The sequence below is a fragment of the Melanerpes formicivorus genome, unplaced genomic scaffold, assembly GCF_026170545.1.
Source record: "Melanerpes formicivorus ecotype bairdi unplaced genomic scaffold, bMelFor1.0.p_v2 SCAF_24, whole genome shotgun sequence".
Taxonomy (NCBI): domain Eukaryota; kingdom Metazoa; phylum Chordata; class Aves; order Piciformes; family Picidae; genus Melanerpes; species Melanerpes formicivorus.
Window position 1 is genome coordinate 5,745,132 of NW_027142376.1, and position 22,052 is coordinate 5,767,183.

Here is a 22,052-nt window from a genome sequence, read left to right on the forward strand (position 1 = left end):
GAGAAAAAACACAAATTAAGCTAATAATCTCCTTTTATCAGACTGGAAAAGGAAATTACTTTCTTTTGATGTGCATGTACAAGTCAAAGTGGAATGAAGACATTTAGCTGTCACACTGGAGCAGATGCATCCTGCCTGGTGGTGGTGGTGGGTATTTACCCTTCATGCCAGAGCAATAGGTTGGAGTCCTGAGAGCCTAGATTTAGAAGTGCAAGCTCCACTGTACAAGCCCAGCTAAAATGAAGCCACTGCTACTGCAAGAAGGCAGTGGACTGGCAGCTCTACCCCTGCAGTGTAGACTCAGGAAGGAGGCCTCACAGATTTGGGCTCCCATCTCTAAAACCCAAGCGCAGGCAGGTGTGCTCAGGTTCCTGATCCCAGACACCAGATTCTCACATTCATGTTTGCATTCATCATCTTTTATCATAGAAGTCACTTTCTTCATGATCATGACAGGAAGGCTGGAGAGAGAAGACAAGGGAAACGGTATTTACCTTAGCCATGCCTTTATTAAATCCATCCCTAGTTCAACAGTAAAAAATTGTCAGTTTCTTCCTACAGAAAGGTTGTTTCAGCAGCATTGGGACCCATGAAATCAGGAGCTCTGTCATGGTGCTGAAGGAAAGCTTCGTACCTGTTCAACTCTCATAAACAGGCACTTAAGCCTGTGCTTGAGGCTGTCTTTTGTCGCCAACAGACCCTCTCCACTCCACACACACACACCCCCATCCCATGCCAAAAGAAAAGAGAAATCACTGCCTGCTACACTTAGAGGCTAAGCTGCCTGTCCTGTCTAAAAATCAGGCCCACGTTATCTGGCACTCTCTTGCACTCACCTCAGGATAAAAATGCACAGGCACAGAGAGACATTTTCTCCAGGTTTCAGGGTGAACACTTCCATGTTTAATTTACCTACTTATGCTTGGCACAACATTTCCCTGGCACTGAAATGCACTTTCACTCATCTGTAACCTCTGGTGGTATAGGTGGCCTCTAAACAGATGTCCATTTGTGCCACATCGGGGGAAAGGAGAAAAAAAAAAAAGAGAGATAATTTTAAACAAGAACTAAGTGAAAGCTCCAAGGGAGTTATTAAAGGACATGTCCTCTATTCACCCTTGTTTGTGCCTTAGAAGGAATTTGGTAATTTCCATTCTCTTTTAAAACTCAAAATTACTTTGCCACCTGTCGTGTTGTGATTACAGCTCTGCTCTTTTCTTTTCTTCCCCCCCCCCCCCCCCCAATTATTTAATTTACATGGAAACAGAAGCTCTACAAATGTAATTATTGCTTTCTAAATCAATAAAGCATTCTGTTGAATTATGAATGACAACTCAAGCCTAGAAATCACAAATGCTGTGTCAGTTTGCCCTCAGGAGCCAATCATAACTAGGTGGGGTGTGGGTGTAGAATGAGGAGCACAAGTTCATTATAGGTATTTCTTCAGGGTATTGAGGCTGAGAGAGAATACAGCATGTATCAGGGTACAGAAAATAGGAAACATTAAAGAACTGGATAAATAGACACGAGAAACCACATCCTCTGGGTTCTCTTTGATGTTTCTGTGATAACTTCTGCCAGTTCAAGCCTACGGATTGAGAAAAAGACTAAAATCAGGGGCAGGCACAACCCTGATCCAAATTATGAGGCCACAAAGCTTTACTACTGTGATGTGTGACCCAGGAGCAGGCACTGACCAATGACCAGGGCAGAGATAGGACGCAGAGACCCTAAAGCCCAGGTGAAAATGCACCAGAGCAGGTCAGCTGGTAGTATGTGTGCAGTTAATAAGGCAGAAGGACTAAGATCCTTCACCAGTGGTCCTCACGTCTGTGCATCCTCTCAAAGCAGAAGTAGCCGTGCAGCTATGAGCACCATAGGAGCTTGTGGCTGTGCTTTCCCCCAGCCCTAGGTGGTGGGGTGTGCTTCAAGGCTCTGTCATTTCACCAAATCAAGGGCACAAGGGACAACTGGGATCCTACTTCACCTTGCAGGTGGTGTGCAGGCTGCCATGGCTCTGCACAGAGCAGGGATAGCCATCCTGATCCAAATTAGCCAAGATATTTTTAACAGGACTGAGCAGTGTAGATGAACCCTCTGTGACTTTGCAGCCCAAATTCTGTATTTCCCATAAAAGAAAGTGGCCATATGCTGCAGAAGCCTACTGCTTCCTTCAAAACTCTGCTTCTGCAACCCACATTGGTAGAGGAAGTCACTTGAGGTGATGTAAATGTGATTCCAGCTCTTGCTAGGGTTTTTTTTTTGTTGTGGATCAGCTTCTCTAAAAAGCAGCTTAGTCATTTCCATTACACCCTTTGTCATATAGATCTGGACCAACAAATCATCAAAGGTAACTGAGAACACTTCAGGAGTGAGGTTTTGGGTGAGATATGTGCTGAAGAAACAGTCACTGCACATCTCATAGTGTACCCAATCAAATATGAAGCTAATCAGCAATTATGAAGCTAGTCTGTGAAGACTGAGGAATACATCATACCAGTGAGCTGAAAAATAGCTAGAACTTAATATTTCCACAAAGATAATATTTTCTTTCTCCACCCAGCAAGCCTAAACCCCCTAGATAGGCTCTACACCAACTCCCCACTAGCATTGCTGTTACTATGCAAGACCTGCTGCAAAAGGCTGAGTCTTAAGACATAACAAAGCAGTAAAGTAGAAGACTCTTAAACCATCAAGGTGGGGGGGAAAAGAAAGGTAGCCACAAGATACCTGTGGCATAAATCTCTTTGCTCATTAGTACCTTTAGATGGAGAAGTAGCTAGAAAAGTACTAGACACAGGAAATAAAATTGTCCAAGTACTTTCTAAGAAAAGCTTTGCTGTCAATACTAGTAAAAGAAAAAACAAATCTGTAAGGCAATTCAGATTTTGTACTCCCTGAACAAAAGCAGTGAATGTTCCCCACTGAGCCTTTCTTGCTGCAGTGCAGGCAAAGGTCTGCAAAACAATGGGCAGAGCTGTGTGTAGAGTAGGATTGCAAAGTGTCATGGAAGTTAAACCCTTCCATGTGTCTCAAACTCCTGTTAACAACAAATAAATAAAGCCTAGGGGCAGGTTTTCAGATTAGAGAGAGCACCTGGCTCAGTATTTGGAATCTTTGTGGTTATCACCCAAAAGAAGGCAGGTGTGGAGAGTTCAGAAAGTGAAGTTCGGTAAGGTCAGATATGTGTAGAGTTGTTTGGAGCAGCTCCTGGCTCCTGTCAGGCTCTGCACGGAGAAGCTGACTACCCAAGCAAAGAATCTGGTGCCTTATGCAGAGCACACTACTGAGGCTTGAGATTGTCATCCCACGGTTTCCAACACCCTGGAACAATGGGTCCCTAATCATGACTGACATTAATGTGGTACAAATAAGGAATTGTAGTGACTCTACCAACAACATTTGTGTGATTTTTTTCCTAACCATACCAGTCAGAAGACTCTTTAATAGGAAAGTGAGAGCCGAGATTTGATGACTGGCTTAATCAGCTCCTGTCATATTCCAGCTCCTTCTTTCACAGCATGCTAACAGAGTTGAAATCACCCTTACATCACAGGGATTCTGCTGAACAATGTGGTCAGGGTTAATAAATTAATTCTTACAATTATTGTCCAATGTGCTTGGGAGATACCTACTTCATACACCTGCAGGATCTACAGATTCCCCCAAGCCCCTTGTTTTACACAGGAACCACATTGTTTAACGTAACCCTTTCCTCCTTCACTTTGACTTCACTTCATACACATCTTTTGTTCTGCAGGCTGTGAACTTGGTCTGAAGTTCTTTCTGGGCTTTTCCTGCTCCCTGTGAAGCAGATACTTGCTCTGCATCACCAGAGACAGTGTTATGAGCAATCCCATGAGGCTGATTTGCCCAGCTCTGATAGCACCCAAGTATTGCATTCCTGAAGACTCTTTTGTGGTCTTATTTCACTTCACTGCTCACCTTTTCTGGCTTGTCCCATCTCCTTTGCAGACAGCTGACCTGGCAGAAGTCCCTGAGGAAGGTGGTAGCTCGGCAGGCACCCTTGACATAAGCAGGAAGCGCAGCAACAGCGGTGAGTGCTGCCAGGCCAGGAGAGCATCTCCAGAGGTATAGGCCTGTGTCCAGCCCATTTCACATGTGTTTATGGCCTGTCCAGGTTTTAGCAGTGCTCTGATTTTCAGAGCAGAGGGTGTGTGTGGGGGTGTAGATTGTGCAAAACCTCAAGGAATGCTTTTTGCCATTTTGATGTAACCCAAGCCACCAAAGCTTTCTCAGGTTGCTGGGACCTGACACTGGAGGAGGTCCAGGTCCGTTCCCTGTCTCCTATGCTCCATGAGCATGACTTTAGATTAATCACTTCATGTGCTTCATTTCCACTGTGGCAAAGTGGAACAAAAATTGTTCTTGCTTTTCCATATGTCTGATTTGTCTACATGCCTCTGCATACCAAAACTTCTTTAGGGCAGGAAGTTTATCAGATAGCATCCATGTATCTGTAAAGCATCCAGCACAATAAATCCTGATTATAATTGCAGCTTCTCAGTACAGCTATAGCATGTGCCCAGTAATGTGAACAACCCAATTTTGCTGTCTGCTTTGCAATAGAAGAGAAATGTTTTTGCAGCATTAGTATGATGGGATTTTGAGACCATCATCCCAATCAAGAGCTTAGAAAAAAATCTCAGCCACTGGGGGATGATGTTTGTGACCCTGTTCTTGATTTCCATCATGGTGAGGAAAGCATTAAATGCAAAGGGTTCTGGAGCACTAAGCAAAACCTCAGGTTTCATCAGGGCAATTATTGTAGCAGCACTGAAAGGCTGCTTTGCTGAATCTCACATGAGATATATACTAAAAAAAGGTAACTCACAGTGAGTAAATCTTCTTCACAGCACCCCCAGTGCTCCCTAGATTCTGCCATCAGTTCCCGTAGGTGAAATGCCAGCTTCAGGTCTATTTCCATTTTGTGCTACCTCCTCATTCCTTTCCACCCTTCCTGGCCCTATCACTTCTCACTCTGTTCAGTCACTTTCTCGCCCTCGTTTTGGGAACATCTCATCTATGTTATCTGCTTTCTCCTGACCATTTTTCAGGTTCTTCTGCCTTGCAAGTGCAGATTGACCTGATCCGATTAAGGCAAAAGCATTCAGTCTGCTTCACGTTGTTTTCTCCTGCCCACCTGAGATTTCTTTGGCCCTGCTTGAGTTTTCAGATGACTTTTTACTTCATTGTTGATCAGTAGTTTCATTTCTGAAACCCAAAGAAATATTGTTGTTGTTTTTTTTCCCCCTCTGGGATCTGCATTCACTGAGTGCCCTGGAAGGCGTTCAAGGAAATTACGCAGGGAGATTAGTTGAAAAACTCAGCGTGTGTTGAGCCTCCAAATAACTTCCCCGGCACATTAGCAATTCCTTTGATCAGCACTGGCTTTTTACAAGCCATCCTTCAGAGGCTCAGGGTATAAATTATGCATCAGTCACTCCAAAAAATTTCCCCTTGGTAGGTTTTTAATAAACTGCCCTCACTGTTTGCACAAGCTATGGAAATGGTGGGGAAAAAAAACCAAACCCAAACCTTTTTGGACTGTAAGAAATTCCTTCCTCTTGCCTTTTTATTTGTCTGCTGCTCCTAGGGCAAACAAATAGGAAAATAAATTAATTTCTGTTGTGTGGAGACATGAGCTGCTTACCTCCATGGCCTTGAGAATCGAGCTCCTAGTAACATCCAGAGTCCATGAGCTAAAGAGAGATTAAAAATCTAATATAGTAAATGCAAAATGTTGTTACAGGATGATTCACCGCTCCTCTTGCCTTACTTGTCCACTGCCTCTTTAGCACTGCCTTGATGAATCAGATCCATTCCAGTTCATTTTCTTCTTTTTCCAATAAAAAAAAAGAAAAAAAAATAAAGTCTTCTGCAAATAAGATTTTAGTGAAATATTGGGGGGTGGGGGGAAGACTCTTTGCTGGAAGGGAAGCAGCAGAAAAGACAGCCTGCAGAAGGACCCAGCACGTGTGTGGCCATCCCTCCTGTGAGAACAGTCGCAAGGGAAGCTTCTTTGGTCAGGCTGTGGAATGCCCACTATGAAGTAAGGCTTCCTAGTTCCCAGCTGTAAGGTGGCATTCCTAATCCCCAGCCCTTCAGCCTCTTCAGGCTGGTTGTACTCCTTCAGTTCTGTGAGTTGCCATCTGTAACACAAGCCAAAGTAAACTTTAAGTGGTGTGTATGAGCCTGTTATCAACAGGGATTCCAGGACGTACCCCTCAAGTCAAGTATGGGATATCCTCCCTCCAACCTCAGGCTTCTTGAGCACTTCTCAGACCACTGAGGGTGCAGTCCAGCTCCCTCTTCACCTGCTGGATCAGCTCCCCAGCTCAGGAGACTGCACATTAGTAACTCAGCTTTGTTTTTTCTCTCCAAGCAGAAATTAGTCAAAATGTGATGCTGAAATACTTCCACTTCATCTGGTGAATGACTTTCTGCAAGCCCCAAATGCTCCTGGTTGCCCAACTCATAGCTCACCAGGACTTTTTCCACTTGACCCCCCTAAGTCCTTTTCCTTTGGATACAAAACCAAAGCATAGCAATTTGAATAGGACCTAAACACTGCCAGGTTGTATAACAGCAGCATTTTAGACCCCTCTGTGCAGATGTCAGATATCCATATAATCCTGTACTACAAGGTACCAGAATTTGATTTTATTTTAAGTTTTTCCTTCTACTACTAGTGACCATTTGAAGGGTGAGAGTCCCCCTGCCACAGGACTTGGTGAGGAGCACAGTGAGCCCCCCGAGGTCAGACCACTTGGTCACAACTTGAGGCATTTTCAGGTTAGATGCTGCAGGTATCAAGTTACATGCTGCCTTCACATTCACACATTGGACTTCTGGACTGTAATATGTGTCAAACAAGCATCAATCTGCTCCTGAAGCCATTACAGCAGAGGGTAACTGATGAGGCATCAGGCATGCTGGGTGCTGTGACTGCTGTCTTACTCTGTGAGTTTCTGGTTTAGTAACTTAAAGCAGCGTTGCACACGTACAGGCCTGTGTCTCAGATAACCCATCCCAATGTGAAAGCAATTCCAGTACCTCCTAGAAGATCAGAAAGAGGCAGTGTCCCTCAGATAAGGACTGCTGGAGGGGGAGAGAACAAAGAAGGAGGCTATCAAATATTTAGAGGGCAAGAAGGGGGCTTTACACAGTATTACTTACATGTGGTCATCAGGTTTTGCAGGTGCTTGCAAACAGAAACACTGCTCGTGCTAGACAGGAACCTACAGCAGTCAGTGTGAGGGGGAGGCTGCTGGACCAGAAGAAGGCAGTTAGGGGACCTGGTTTCTCTTCCCAGTGCTGTGCTTGTGTGTACTCATCTGATCAACATGATTTATTTGTTACAACGAGGAATTCACCAGGACCAGGCTTGCTTGGTGCCCTGTGCCAGTGATCTGTGTGCTGTTTTGGGGAATGGGCAGGGGGTCAAAGGAGAGCAGAAATGATCCGGGGGAGCAAGGGAACAGGTTAAGGTGGGGTGAAGAGTCTCAAAGCCGTCCTGCAGCGTCACGTATTTGCTTTCTTTCAGTGTTTACATACTCTGAAAACGGCACCGAACACTTTGGAGAAGAACCAAAAAGCCTCCATTCCCCGGTACGGGCGCACATCCTCGTGGAATGCAGTGGGAAGGGGAAGTCACATAAAAGTCTGCTTTAATGGATAGCTGGGGACCTTGAGTAGTTCTGGAGAAGCACCCATATCTGACCATCGCGTCCTGACACCATTTATGGGACACTGACCACAGCTGGAAGCAGTATACAGGGCTGGATTGTTCCTTGGTTTACCCATTAGGGTTCATTTTTCCTTCTTGTGTTTACTGATATTGTAAACACAAAAGCTCCAGTCTGGAGGCCATGTCGTTAAGATAGAACTACAGGGGAGGTTTAGGCTGGATGTTAGGAAGAAGTTCTTCCCAGAAAGAGAGATTGGCCATTGGAATGTGCTGCCCAGGGAGGTGGTGGAGTCACCATCCCTGGAGGTGTTTAGGAAGGGCCTGGATGAGGCACTTGGTGCCATGGTTTAGCTGATTAGATGGTGTTGGATGATAGGTTGGACTTGATGATCTCAAAGATCTTTTCCAACCTGGTTAATTCAATTCTATTCTATTCTATTCTACAGTGGCATAAAAATCACAGGTATCATTTAGAAAATTATTTGGGGCTGGGTTTGCTATTGTGGTGGTTTTAGGCTATGCCTTTAAAATTTAGTCAGTGCTGGGGGAAAACTTCAACCCACCACAGCTGCCTTTTTTTTTTGTCATTCTTTTTTTTCTCCCCCTCCAAATTGCCAGTGGAGAAAGTGAGGACAGAAAGTTTTCTCTGTGAAAAATCCAGCACAAACAGCTTTCTCCTTAAGAAGGTCATTTCCCCACCCTTTTTATGCACCTGCGGACTTTTCAACTCTGTCTCCATCCATAACAAGAACTGTATGACAGACATATAATGGCAGCAATGCACTTCTGGGTTCTCCAGAGAAGAAAGCTGGGGAGGGACCTTTCAGGGTGTCAGGGAGTGATAGGACTGGGGGAATGGAAAAAAAACTAGAAATGGATAGATTGAGATTGGATGTTGGGAAGGAGTTCTTCCCCATGCGGGTGGTGAGAGACTGGCACAGGTTGCCCAGGGAGGTGGTGGAAGCCTCATCCCTGGAGGTTTTGAAGGCCAGGCTGGATGTGGCTCTGGGCAACCTGCTGTAGTGTGAGGTATCCCTGGCCATGGCAGGGGGGTTGGAACTGGCTGATTCTTGAGGTCCTTTCCAACCCTGACAAGTCTATGATTCACTAACAGAGAGCAAAAGGCAGACTCATTTTGAAGATCTCACTCAAAAGACCAGCTAGGGCAGATTGTGTCCTTTGATACTGAGGTTCAGAAATATTCTTCCTAAATGAATACAGTTACTGCTTTAGTGGCTTGCAATGTAGCTGGGCCATAATCCTCCAAGGTGTGAAAGCAATGAGATGATTCCAGTCTATTTCTAGGAAGATCAGGCCCTGGCTTCTTAGTATCAAGCAAAGTGAAGCAAAGTGCTGTACAGGGCAGATATTTAAAACTCCTCTCTCTCTCTTTTTTCCCCTTACAGGGACCATTTTATAAAAGCACGTTGCAAATGAACACCTATGTTGCCTTGTACAAATTTGTACCACAGGAGAACGAAGACTTGGAGATGAGGTAAGGTTCCAAATATTTGCTAGCTAATATGACCCATGAGAACTGAGAGCCAGATGGCTGTATATCACTTCAAGGGAGACAGGGAGGGTTCATTCTGACCTTTCTACTAAATATTTTTCATAGGGCTATCCATTTGTAGACACAAAGATGCTCTCATAGACAAAAAGCTGCCGAGCATCTTTTGGTTTTGACAAGAACTCAACACTAAAAGGTTTCAAAATGTGTTTAGAGTACAATAGGAATAGAAATAGAAATTAGTGGAATGGAATGGAATGGAATGGAATGGAATGGAATGGAATGGAATGGAATGGAATGGAATGGAATGGAATGGAATGGAATGGAATGGAACAATTGGAAGGGACTTCCAATGATCATCAGTGGCTGTCTGACCCCCTCAGGGCTGCCCAGAGAGGCTGAGGTATCTCCTTCTCTGAAGATATTCAAAACCCACCTGGACACATTCTTGTGAGCTGCTCTGGGTGGTCCTGCCCTGTCAGGGACGTTGGACTGGATGATCTTTCAAGGCTCTCCCAACCCCTAATGTTCTGTGATGAACATCTGTCTTTCCACCTTCTGAAATGGTGAATGGTGCCACATCCAGCTGGTGGCCAGTCACCAGTGGCGTCCCCCAGGGATCAGTGCTGGGCCCTGTGCTCTTCAACATCTTCATTGATGATCTGCATGAGGGGGTCGAGTCAGTCATCAGCAAGTTTGCAGATGACACCAAGTTAGGAGCAGATGTTAGTCAGTTAGAGGGTTGAAGGGCTCTGCAGATCGACCTCAACAGACTGGACAGGTGGGCAAAGTCCAATGGGATGTCATTTAACAAGTCCAAGTGCCGAGTGCTGGACTTTGGCTACGACAACCCCATGCAGAGCTACAGGCTGGGGTCGGAGTGGCTGGAGAGCTGCCAAACAGAGAGGGACCTGGGGGTGCTGATTGACAGCCGCCTGAATATGAGCCAGCAGTGTGCCCAGGTGGCCAAGATGGCCAATGGTATCCTGGCCTGCATTAGGAATAGTGTGGCCAGCAGGAGCAGGGAAGACATTGTGCCCCTGTACTCTGCATTGGTTAGGCCACACCTTGAGTCCTGTGTCCAGTTCTGGGCTCCTCAGTTTAAGAAGGACATCGAGACACTTGAGCGTGTCCAGAGAAGGGCAACAAGGCTGGGGAGAGGCCTTGAGCATAAGCCCTATGAGGAGAGGCTGAGGGAGCTGGGATTGTTTAGCCTGGAGAAGAGGAGGCTCAGGGGTGACCTCATTGCCCTCTACAACTACCTGAAAGGTGGTTGTAGCCAGGAAGGGGTTGGTCTCTTCTCCCAGGCAACCAGCACCAGAACAAGAGGACACAGTCTCAAGCTGCACCAGGGGAGGTTTAGACTCGAGGTGAGGAGAAAGTTCTTCACCGAGCGAGTCATTCGTCATTGGAATGTGCTGCCCAGGGAGGTGGTGGAGTCGCCGTCCCTGGAGGTGTTCAAGAGGGGATTGGACGTGGCACTTGGTGCCATGGTCTAGTCATGGGGTCTGTGTTGATAGGCTGGACTCGATGATCCATGAGGTCTCTTCCAACCTTAGTTATACTGTGATACTTTGAAATTTTGAGCCTGATTTCAACCACTGGTATACAGCAAACAGATTGCCCCCTCTAGGCAGCAAAAGTAACCTAGATCCAGCTGGGGCTTCAACTTTGAATCCATTGTAGAGATTAGAGACATCTCTGTTAGCCTTGCGCTAAAAAATATCAGAAAGCAAAATCTGCAGGTCTGCCATCTAAAAAACTCAGTGCTCAGACCACTGGCATGCAGAGACCTTGGGCTCAGTTGCCATCTTTCTCTGACAGCCAGAGAAGTTTGCATTTTCTAAGTTAGTTTTCTAACAACCAGACTGAGGGGTATTTGGAGATCTAAATCCTTCCTAGTCTCCCAGAGCAATAAAATCACAGCAATCTCTGCTGTCCTGAGCCTCTTTTCCTTGTATGGCCTAATTTGAGGTTCTGCAGCACCCCTGAGGTGGCAAATATCCAGCCCTGGAGCTGAGAAGCTTGAGCATCAGAAAGGTATTCCCACCTCATCGCTTCTTGGGGCTTGGAAGAGGGGAACATTGTTCTGAAAAGCCAGTCAGCATGCTGGGGAGGAAAGGACCCATGGACAATGTGGGGAAAAAAAGGATGACTACTCTCTAGAAGAGGTTTCATAGAATCCCAGACTGGCTTGGGTTGGAAAGGACCTTTCTGTGATTCTAAGGGCTCCAGTGGTGTTGCAGCCTGTTCACTTTGAAGTGGCAAGGTGGTCTCCCTCAAAACCTCTTCAAGTGTTATATGGTAACTGGAATAAGGGATTCAGATGTCCTTTCCCACGAAACAAATCTTTTACCACTGGGTTACCAAGTGGTTTTTCTCTAGCTTCTTTCTTACCTCACCAGCATTTAATTATTCAAAACACATCAGAAGAGCTCCCTGATGGGGCTTGAGGAAAATCCTACCCTGTTGCCCCACTGATAGTGAAAGCTGGAAAACTCTGCTTCAGGTTATGCAGTGTTAGAAGAGCCAGTGCCTATTTCTCCACTTGTCAGCAGCAACGATAACCATTTGGAAAGTGAACCAAATCTGTACCTGCAACCAGATCCTGCAGAGGTCCACATCTTTTATGTGTGCTCTGAAAGAGGCCCTTAAAAATTGCAGCCATTATCCATCTGAATGCTGCAGGTGCATTTGCAAGCTCTCCTGCTGATGCCTCAACAATACTGCGAGCCTAAGAGAGAATGCAAGGAAAACTGAATAATTAGAGGTCAGCCATTAATTTTACTAAGATCAAAGCAATGCTGTTGCCAAGCAGACAGAGCTTGCTGAGGTTAATCCACTTGGAAATGGGCTGCCACTTGCTTTCTACAAGGCAGAGCTATTATAATTGCATAATAATGTTGACAAAGTGACACCAGTGGGGGGAAGGAGGTCAAATAGCTGTTTGAGTACCTGCACAAAATCAGCTCAGTACATTTTACTATTAACATTTCCAGCCAAATTATTTTCCTAGTTCAGCTGTGGAAGTCATCAGCTGGATGCTGATACTTAGCAATTACAACCCTGCACCATGCATTGTAAAGGTAAATATGTCCCATTCAGATCCAAAAGGCATTCTTGGGCAGAATTGTATCCCTGCTGACTAATTGCCTTTGTCAGTTAAATAGAACTCTTTTCCTGCTGCCTCCCTTCTGCAATCACAGCTTGAAAGCACAGATGATAAAGTGGTGTGTCCCAACAACGTGAAATGTCTTCAAGTAGCAAGATAATGCCCATAACAAATAGAGCCTGTGTTTGAAACAGTTTCTTACTAAACAGGAAGCAAAAACTCCAGCTCCCAGGTGTTGTCTAGCCCCAACATACAGAAACATTACCACGTATGACTGAAGGATGCCTTTGTGCCTCATCGAGTCTACCTACACGGAATACTCCAAGGAACACCTTCCAGTCTCTTCTCCCAGGCAGCCAGCACCAGAACAAGAGGACACAGTCTCAAGCTGTACCAGGGGAGGTTTAGGCTGGAGGTTAGGAAGAAGTTCTTCCCAGAAAGAGAGATTGGCCATTGGAATGTGCTGCCCAGGGAGGTGGTGGAGTCACCATCACTGGATGTGTTTAGGAAGAGACTGGCTGAGGCACTTGGTGCCATGGTTTACTTGATCAGATGGTGTTGGATGATAGGTTGGATTTGATGATCTCAGAGATCTTTTCCAATCTGGTTAATTCTATTCTATTCTAAATTGTGGAAGCTGACATGACATAACAGTGTTATTGAAAGTATTGGGGCTGTTCAGCCCCAATTAATTCAGGAGACCTTGTAGCTGCATTTCAATATCTGAAGGAGACCTCCAGGAAGGCTGGTGAAGGACTGTTTAGAAGGGCTTTAAGTGACAGGACAAGGGCAGTGGTTGGAAACTGGAGCAGAGGAGATATAAGTTGGACATGAGGAGGAAGTTCTGCACAGTGAGAGTGATAAAATACTGGAACAGGTTACCCAGGGATGTGGTTGGGCCCCTGGCCCTGGAGACATTCAGGATCGGACTTGATATGGTCCTGGGCAGCCTGATATAGTTAGAAGGTGTCCCTGCTGACTGCAGGGGGGTTGGACAAGATGACCTTTGAAGGCTGCTTCCAACCCAAAGCAATCTGAATCTGTGAATGAAGACTCTCTTAACTAGTGTTCATCCTCTAATTACAGGCCAGGAGATATGATCACTCTTCTGGAAGACTCCAATGAAGACTGGTGGAAGGTGTGTGCTTATTGTTTTATACCTGTTCTCTTTGCAATGGGAAAAACATGCTATTTTCTATACCAAAGTTGCATTGAAGCTACTGATACTGACAGTCTTCTCTCAATGTGCTTTCTCTACAGGGCAGAATTGATGACAGAACTGGATTTTTTCCTGCTAACTTTGTTCAAAGGGTGCAGCATGATGAGAAGATTTACAGGTGTGTCAGGACTTTCATTGGCTGCAAGGAGCAGGGACAGATAACTCTGAAAGAGAACCAGGTAAGTCTCCTTGTGCTGGATCCCTACCAGACTTGAGCAGCCATCAGTCTGACCAACCACTGCAGGAGAAGTTGTACAAGATGAGCACAGGCAGGTCACAGAATTACAGAACTGTCAGGGTTGGAAGGGACCTCAAGAGTCCCATCATTAATTATTTCTGTTGACTTCAGTACTAAAACTGATGAGTAGAGTATTTGATGCTACAAGTAAGCCCCATTAAAATAAAAGGGATCCTTCATGCACTCCTCAGGGCTCCCTTAAACCTGAAATGGTCTCCCTTATTTTATTTGGGAGAAAAGTATAGAACCAATATGCAGAGCTTCTTTGGAATATAGAATCACAGAACTGTTAGGGTTGGAAGGGACCTCAGGGATCATGCAGTTCCAACACCCCTGCCATGGGCAGGGACACCTCACACTACAGCAGGTTGCTCATAGCCACATCCAGCCTGGCCTTCAAAACCTCCAGGCATGAGGCTTCCACCACCTTCCTGGGCAACCTGTGCCAGTGTCTCACCACCCTCATGGGGAACAACTTCTTCATCCAATCTGAATCTACCCATTTCTAGTTTTGCTTCCTAACATGTAATCTAAATCTACCTTCCTTGGATCCATTCCCCTTAGTCCTATCACTACCTAACACCCTACGAACTCCCTCACCAACTGCTGCTCACTGCAGTTTCACTACCAGATTTATTGTTTGGATGATAATAGTGTCCAGTAACCAGTTTAGAAAAGTGTTGGCTTTGTGCAAACCCTTCCTCCCTGCTAAGCAGCCAAAATGCTACAGATGTTCAGAGGGATGCACTCTACTGCTGACGTCAGAGGGGCAGCCTGAAGAGCACAGAGTCTTAGAGGCAGACCTTGTGTGCACAAAAAATGGTCACTGTTGGAGCTAATCTAATAGCAGACAACGGCTCCTTCCCCACACCTGAAGATCTAAACACATTAACAGAGCACCAAGCAAACCTGTAAAGCTTACGTTTAATTCTTGTTCACTGTTTGTAAATAGCATGAGGGGTGATGGGTTTAAGCTAAAAACCTAAAAGAGGGGAGATTCAGAACAGATACTAGGAAGAAATTTTTTGCACTGAGGGTGTTGAAACACTGGCACAGATTTCCCAGAGAGGTGGCAGAAGCCCCGTCCCTGGTAACATTCAAGGTCAGATTGGATGGGGCTCTGAGCAACCTATCTAGTTGAAGATGTCCCTGCTCACTGCAGGGGGGTTGGACTGGATGACCTTTAAAAATCCCTTCCAACCCAAAGCATTCTGTGATTAATTGCTGGTGTCACCATTCACACACCCTCCCCAGAAGCTGTCATTTATTCTAAACTAGAAGTGCTGCTGTGTGATAAAGTACAGCCTGTACAGTGCAGACACTCAGGGTCCATTCAACCTGGCATACTTGCAGCAGTTCCTTCTACTTTGTGTCCTTCAGGTGGGTTCACTAGGCCAAAGCTACATCCAGCACTATGAGGTTTGCCTTTGGTCTGATTTTAGACATGATTTGTAACACAATTTTAACCAGTCAGTCAGTACCTTGAAGTGTGAGGCCTTGTGATGCTGCCAGAGAGGCTTGCTGGGGTAAAGTGAGAGAAGAAAATGGCTCAAAGCCTGCCCTTAAGGGAGAGTCAGGCTAATGGCATAAGCTCACCTAAATAGGAGGATGGCTGACCAAGGGTGAGGTGCAGCTTGAGCGCTCTGGCAGCTGAATGAAATAGAAAGTTAGATTCTTCTCACTGCATCTTGTGAGGCCCAGTGTGCTTCCACCTCATTTAGGGAGAACTTTGGCAGAATTCTTTTGTTTGTTTGCTTGCTAGGGTTTCTTGTGCTGTTTGGGGATTTCTTTGGGTTGTCACTGTCTATTTTAGCTGTCTCTCTCTGGGCACAGTGTCCAGAGTGCTGGGAGTGCAGTGTATGTTCTATGTGCAAAGTACTGGCTTTTTCCAGGTTAGAAAAGGAAATTATTCATTACCACCAGTTCCTGTCAAGTGTCACTTCAGCCAGAAAAAAGTCATTAGCTTGTCTAATAAAGTATTGTGACTGTAGTATGGCCAGTTGTTCCAGTCCATGCTGTTAATCCACTGGATCAGATCCTGTGGGGTCTAACAAGAGTCCAGAGCCTTTCTGACCACAAAGTCAAGGTTGATATGCCCACGGAAAAACCTTTCCAGGCTTCACTGACGGATTTGTGGGTCCTGAAACAACTTCAGAGAATGCTGGGTATCACAGGGCTCCATCAGGAGTCCCTGGGAAGGAGGCAGGCGTAAGCCCTAATGTCAATAAAGCCAAAGTATTAACAGGGCAATAAACCCCAGCCTATGTCTGTGGGTTTCCACTCTTTAAGTTGTCTCACAGACAATACTGGCTGCATAATTTCTATCTCTGATTGTACCAGCACTTGCTGGAGTTTTCTCCAGCCCACAGGTTCTGTTCTAGCATACCCAGATTCACTACTGCACATGGTGCAACTGCTGCTTTGCCTGGCTAGAGGGTTTGATGTGACATCTTTTCACCAAAGTCACTGTGTGTAATGTACCACCAACATTAGCAAAGCATGCTAATGTGGCTTAAAATGCCACCAGTACTTTTGATCATCCTTATTTGTAAAGAGGTCAGAACAATCTGTTGTTTGAATGTCTGGCTTTGCTCCTCCTGTATCATCCTACCTAAATCAAGGAAATAAGTTATTTTAGGCAAACCTACTCACATGCCTCCCTGCCTGCCTCCCTGATGTCCTACAGCCACACTAATACAAATTGCTTTAGAATGAAGCTTTTTGTGACTAAATGACAGCATGGATTTGCATTTGCCCAGGTCATCTTGTGCAACAGAAATTACCTCAAATTGTGACATTTGTAACCAGGCTGGCAAATCAAAAGCTCTGTGTCTCATCCAGATGTGGACTGAGTTCAGGTAGCGACAGATCCACATTGTGATGGATAGGGTTTGTAGAAGTCACTAATGCAAGCCAAAAACATCTCCCAGCCAGCCACTGCAGTGAATGCAAATAGGCTGCTGCTGTTGTGATGGGCACAACCTCTGAACCAGGGCTGTCAGTCTTCCTGTCCCCTTGGCACCACAGCCCAGGGGACAAACTTCCCTTCTAGCCCAACACCCAGTCATTCACATTTCTAAAAGAGCTGGTCAAGAAAGGTTCTCTCTCTGCCCTGGTGAGGCCACACCTAGAACAATTTGTCCAGTTCTGATCCCCTCAGTTCAAGAAAGACCTCAGGGAACTGCTTGAAAGAGTCCGGCACAGAGCCACAAAGATGCTGAAGGCAGTGGAACATCTCCCTTATGAAGACAGGCTCAGGGGGCTGAGGCTCTGTAGCTTGTAGCAGAGGAGCTTGAGGGGTGACCTCATTCCTATTGACAAAGATGTACAGGGCAGTGTCAGGAGGATGCAGCCAGGCTCTGCTCAGTGATCACAAGGGGCAGTGGGTGCAAGCTGGAGCAGAGAAGGTGCCACATGAACATAAGGAAAAACTTTTTCACTGTGAAGGTGCCAGAGCCCTGGAACAGGCTGCCCAGAGAGGTTGCAGAGTCTTTACTGGAGACCCTCAAAACATACCTGGAGGTGTTGCTGCATGACCCACTCTGGGTGATCCTGCTCTGGCAGGGGGGGTTGGACTGGATGAGCTTTGGAGGCCCCTTCCAACCCCTAATGCTCTATGATTCTGTGACTTAAGCAAAGCTAAGTGTAGATATGATCCAGCCGCTGCAGGAGAGCCTTGGGGATGGGCTTAAACATATCATGAGACTTGAGTCGACAAGGCAAGATTGCAGCCCAGGTTTCCAGCCCCAGAGGATTCACCTGTCTTGGATCTTCTTACGGTTAGTCTGAATGATTTGTTGCTACCTGGCTTTTTTACCTCACTGCTTACAAATTAGTATTTTGTATTCCCACATTTTTCATTCTGGGACACTAAAAGGAGATGAGCTTCTGTAAGCATGACTCAGCTGCCTTGGAAAATGAGTTGCATCACAGGGACCTACGCATTTGGACTGAATCACTTAAAACACAAGGCCAGAGCAGAAAGTGATGTTGCTGTTCTCACGTGCTCTTCAGAGCCAGCTACTGCCCCTCACACATAGGCTTAAGGAGAAAAGGACTTTTCCAGCTGTCTCTGACTTTCCCTGCTGTCAGCCTTGCTGAACAGGGGTGGGTTTCCCCATTCAGTGGCGCAGGTCATCTCTAACACCCTAAGTGCTGTGAGTGAAACAAGCTGGTGCCCTTGGTCCAAAAGCTGATTATAAACCCTGCCATCACCCTCTGCACTGTGAAAGCTGAACTACTTACCACTGACATCCACAAAACTCACCCAGGCAAGAACTTCAGCATACAGGCAGCAGCAGATTTAGAAACTCACAGTGTCCCTGTGCAGTCATTCTGAGAGACAAACAGAAGCCTTGGGGTTTCAGACCTCTTGGCCTGGCACTGTATGCAGGCTCCAGGACAGCTCTTGAAGCTGTACTGTCCTCGTGACCAAATTCCTACTTTGTCAAAAGCAGTCTGTGGCTGACAGTTTGGTTAAATAGATGGGAGAGAGAAGATAAGCAGAAGCCAGCTGCAGAAGATTGGGGCAAGTTCAAAATTACTCCTGGAGAAAGACAATTTGCCACCTGTGCCCAAATTCAAAGCACAGGGCTTAGAAGAACAGGGGAGTATTCATGGCTGTGGAGCTTAAAGGATCATTTCCTAATTGCTCATCTCCCTCACTGCTTGGGGCAGACTGACAGGTAAAAAAATCCTCAGGGCAGGTGTTGACAAGTTCAGATAATAGTGGCTTACTGCAACACTGATCTCTTAAGGCAGGATGCAGTGAAACAAACCAATACCCAACCCACAACTGCTTGTCTCCATCTGTGAGTCATTGCAGAGTGGCTGCTTGGTGGCTTGTTGGGCCAGCAGACTTCCCCCCCACAACATGCCAGCCCAAGCTGCCATTTTAAGCAGTTTCCAACTTGATACAGAAAACTGTGATCAACTGATGGGAGCTGTGGCACCTTACATCTTCACAACCATCATGTTTGCCATCTATAACCACAGTAGGCTTCAGCTGATCAGGTGGAGTCTGAAACCCTGGATGCTTACCTGGGGGTTACTCCTGATTTACACCTATCTAAGAGTCATAAGACAAATCACAGTGCTTGTAGGTGAAATCCTTGGCAGCACTCACAAAAGGGGATGAGGGCAAAAGTGGCCAGAGGTGGTGGTGTTCCCTCTTCTCATGCCACAGAACTGGGAGCAGCTCCAGGGCTTTGCAAAGCTTCAGCAGCTACTGCAGCCCCAGGAGAGCTCCTGAGTCACACAGGATTAGGAAAGTGTGGCATAGTGTGGACAAGCTCATTCTGCCCCTGTACATCCCCTTCTCCAGGAAGAGGTGGGGGAAAAAACCTCTGCCTTCTGGGAACTGGCACATGCAGGGCTTAGTGGGTTACTGAGAGAGAATTTCAGCTGGAATTTGGGAGAATTCAGTCAATGGCTTAGTAGCTGGAGAGGAATTCTTACAGGAAGGCTTTGTACTCCTCATGCCCAGTGAAGATCTAAGGTTACTGCTGTAGCAGAGCACTCCCTCTGATACCAAGGACCAGACATCAAACCAGCAGCAGAACCAAGAAGCCCCTCTGAAAAAACAAAAAAGACCAAATCTGCCATCCTTTTTCACTCCAAAGCTAAAGCAAGCCAGTGCTCAGGAATCTCAGTGGTTCGCTTTTGTCCACAAACCATTCTGCTGTCAGGACAGGACACCAGGGGAAAACACTCTGTTCTTGCAGTGTGTTTTGCACAGCACCAAAGTTTCAGCAGGAAATGCAGCACAGCTACTGAGCAGTGCAGACCTGCTGGGAGTCCCTTCTGGAGTCCCTTCTGATTGTTTTGGGGTCTTTACATGCTTTACACTGCTCCACCTCACAAGGTGATGGGACTGCAGTGGGAGCAGCTGCTGTGCCAGGAATTCATGATCATAAAATCAATTTCTGGCTATTTTTTTTACCTTGTTTGAGTAGTAGGAAAGATATAGTTCCTTGACACAAATATTTAAAAACAGGCATTTACCTTTGTGTGGCCCTGTGGTCAAGTGCCCGGTCTGAAGCATCAGTGCCAGTGGACTTGCAAAGTGTTTGGCCATTATCAGAAGTGTCTCTGGAAGGGTCCCTAAGTGACAATACCTGAGGTCACAAAGGTCTTCAAACCTTTACCTCAATGTAGTATTTGAGTTATTGTACAGAACATATGGCTTCACCATAGATGACTTGAGCTGGAGTAGGTGTTACACACAGACACTGGCAGAGCTGGATTCAGGACACATACTTTGGTATTCAAACCAGACACAGGTAGGTGCAAGGTCTGAGTAAAGAACACAACCCACTCTTGATCTGAGAGGTATCTGAGCTCCTTAAACTTGCAAATGAGAATTTTGGACCTAGAGAGGCTGTGGAGTGATTCAGACTTTGCTTAGAATCATAGAATCAATAAGGTTGGAAGAGACCTCAAAGATCATAAAGTCCAGCCAGACACCCGAGACCTCATGACTGCTAAACCATGGCACCAAGTGCCACTTCCAGTCCCCTGTTGAACACCTTCAGAGAGGGTGACTCCACCACCTCCCTGGGCAGCACATTCCAATGGCTAAGAACTCTCTCTGTGAAGAACTTTCTCCTCACCTCCAGCCTTGGAGATGTCCCTGTGCAACCTGAGCTTGGTGAAGCTGCTTGAGCAGGGAGATTGGACTGGATGAGCTCCAGAGGTCACTTCCCACCCCTACCAAGCTGTTATTCTGTAATAAGCTTGCTTTCATGTCAGCTGCTGAGAGTATAATAGAATAGAATTAAGCAGGTTGGAAAAGACCTTTGAGATCATCAAGTCCAACCTATCATCCAACACTATCACATCAACTAAACCATGGCACCAAGTGCCTTATCTCTTCTTAAACACCTCCAGTGATGGTGACTCCACCACCTCCCTGGGCAGCACATTCCCATGGCCAATCTCTCTTTCTGGAAGAACTTCTTCCTAATATCTGCCTAAACCTCCCCTGCCGCAGCTTGAGACTGTGTCCTCTTGTTCTGGTGCTAGTTGCCTGGGAGAGGAGACCAACCCCCACCTGGCTACAGCCTCCCTGAAGGTAGTTAGCACACCTCAGCACCATGACCACTTTTCACCCCCATCTGTTGAGGCAGCCAACTTGCTCATGGTCTGAGATACCCATTGCTCTCACACACAGCCATCTAAACCACAACCATTACAGTAGGGTCAAGTCCTAGCCTGAGTTCAGTACAAAGTTCTTGAGGACCTTACTGTCTCTCACATAGCTCTGTCTGTGGCAGTGCAGGGAGGCAAGGGAAAGGTAACTCTAAATACATGAGTTTGAGTTTCTTATCAAAGCAGTGAGAGTCTAAAAGGCATTGTTCTGCTTACAGAAGTAGCTTGCAGGATGCCTCACCCCCCTGATAAACAGTCTGGATCGTGGCAAAGTGTTTCTGACTCTCATACTTGCTTTGCATTCAGATCTGTGTGACTTCTGAGAAGGAACACGACGGCTTTATCAAAGTATACAGCGGGAAGAAGAAAGGCTTTGTCCCTGTAGACGTCTTGGAAAACATCTGACTTCAAGAGCTCCCTTGCTGCAGTAGGAGCCCTTTGTTGGCAATGCCTGTCTGCCTCATCTCTCACTGTGTCAACCCAGATGGGCTGTCTTGAGGATGTTCAGGGGAAGAGTGAGAAAACTGCAACTACAAGAAGGGGGGGAGGGGGGAAGGGGGGGGAAGCTCCTGAGATTGCCACAGCAACAACACTAAGAAAATCAAAAAAGTGGAGTGCTGGAAGGAAGCTACAGTCAGAAAGCAGTAGGGAAATGAGAGGTCCTTGGGTACTAACAGGAATAAGGTAAGGAAAACAAAGCAAACCTCTGGGCTGATTTCTGGTGCAAGATGGCTGCGACAACCCTGATGGAGACAGACAGCTGCTTCTGAAGGACTAAACTCGTGTCCTGTCCTCGTGTCTTAGAAACCTGTGGGACTGCTCTCTTGTCTGGAGTATGTATTTAGGGAGGGGAGGGGGGGAAGAATACCGTTCAAACTGTCCTGTACTACAGTCCAATGCTTGTAGTAGAGTGTGGCTGTGGTTCCCCAGTTTTGTCCCCGGTCCCAGCCGATCGGTTTAAGCGTTGTTCAATTCTGGTGTTTAGTCTCATACCCCAGCAGTTTGGAGACACCCTGTGAATGTCAGTTCAAGAAATGCACTGTGCCCTGGAAGCTGGCAGCTTTCTCTTTCTCTGCAATCTTCCCATAGGAAAGAGTAACGAACTCCTGTATC

General features: G+C 46.2%; 1 protein-coding gene across 1 annotated transcript in view; it reads left to right on the forward strand.

The window, feature by feature from the left end:
- Window positions 1–21,464, forward strand: part of STAC (SH3 and cysteine rich domain) — an 80,286-nt gene extending 58,822 nt beyond the window's left edge. Inside the window, exons 6-11 of the mRNA XM_068152720.1 lie at window positions 3,976–4,057; window positions 7,568–7,632; window positions 9,118–9,206; window positions 13,420–13,471; window positions 13,594–13,731; window positions 21,246–21,464. Coding sequence (XP_068008821.1) covers window positions 3,976–4,057; window positions 7,568–7,632; window positions 9,118–9,206; window positions 13,420–13,471; window positions 13,594–13,731; window positions 21,246–21,344 — 525 coding nt within the window. The 3' untranslated portion in view covers window positions 21,345–21,464. The remainder of the gene's footprint in view (window positions 1–3,975; window positions 4,058–7,567; window positions 7,633–9,117; window positions 9,207–13,419; window positions 13,472–13,593; window positions 13,732–21,245) is intronic.
- Window positions 21,465–22,052: the final 588 nt, after the last annotated feature.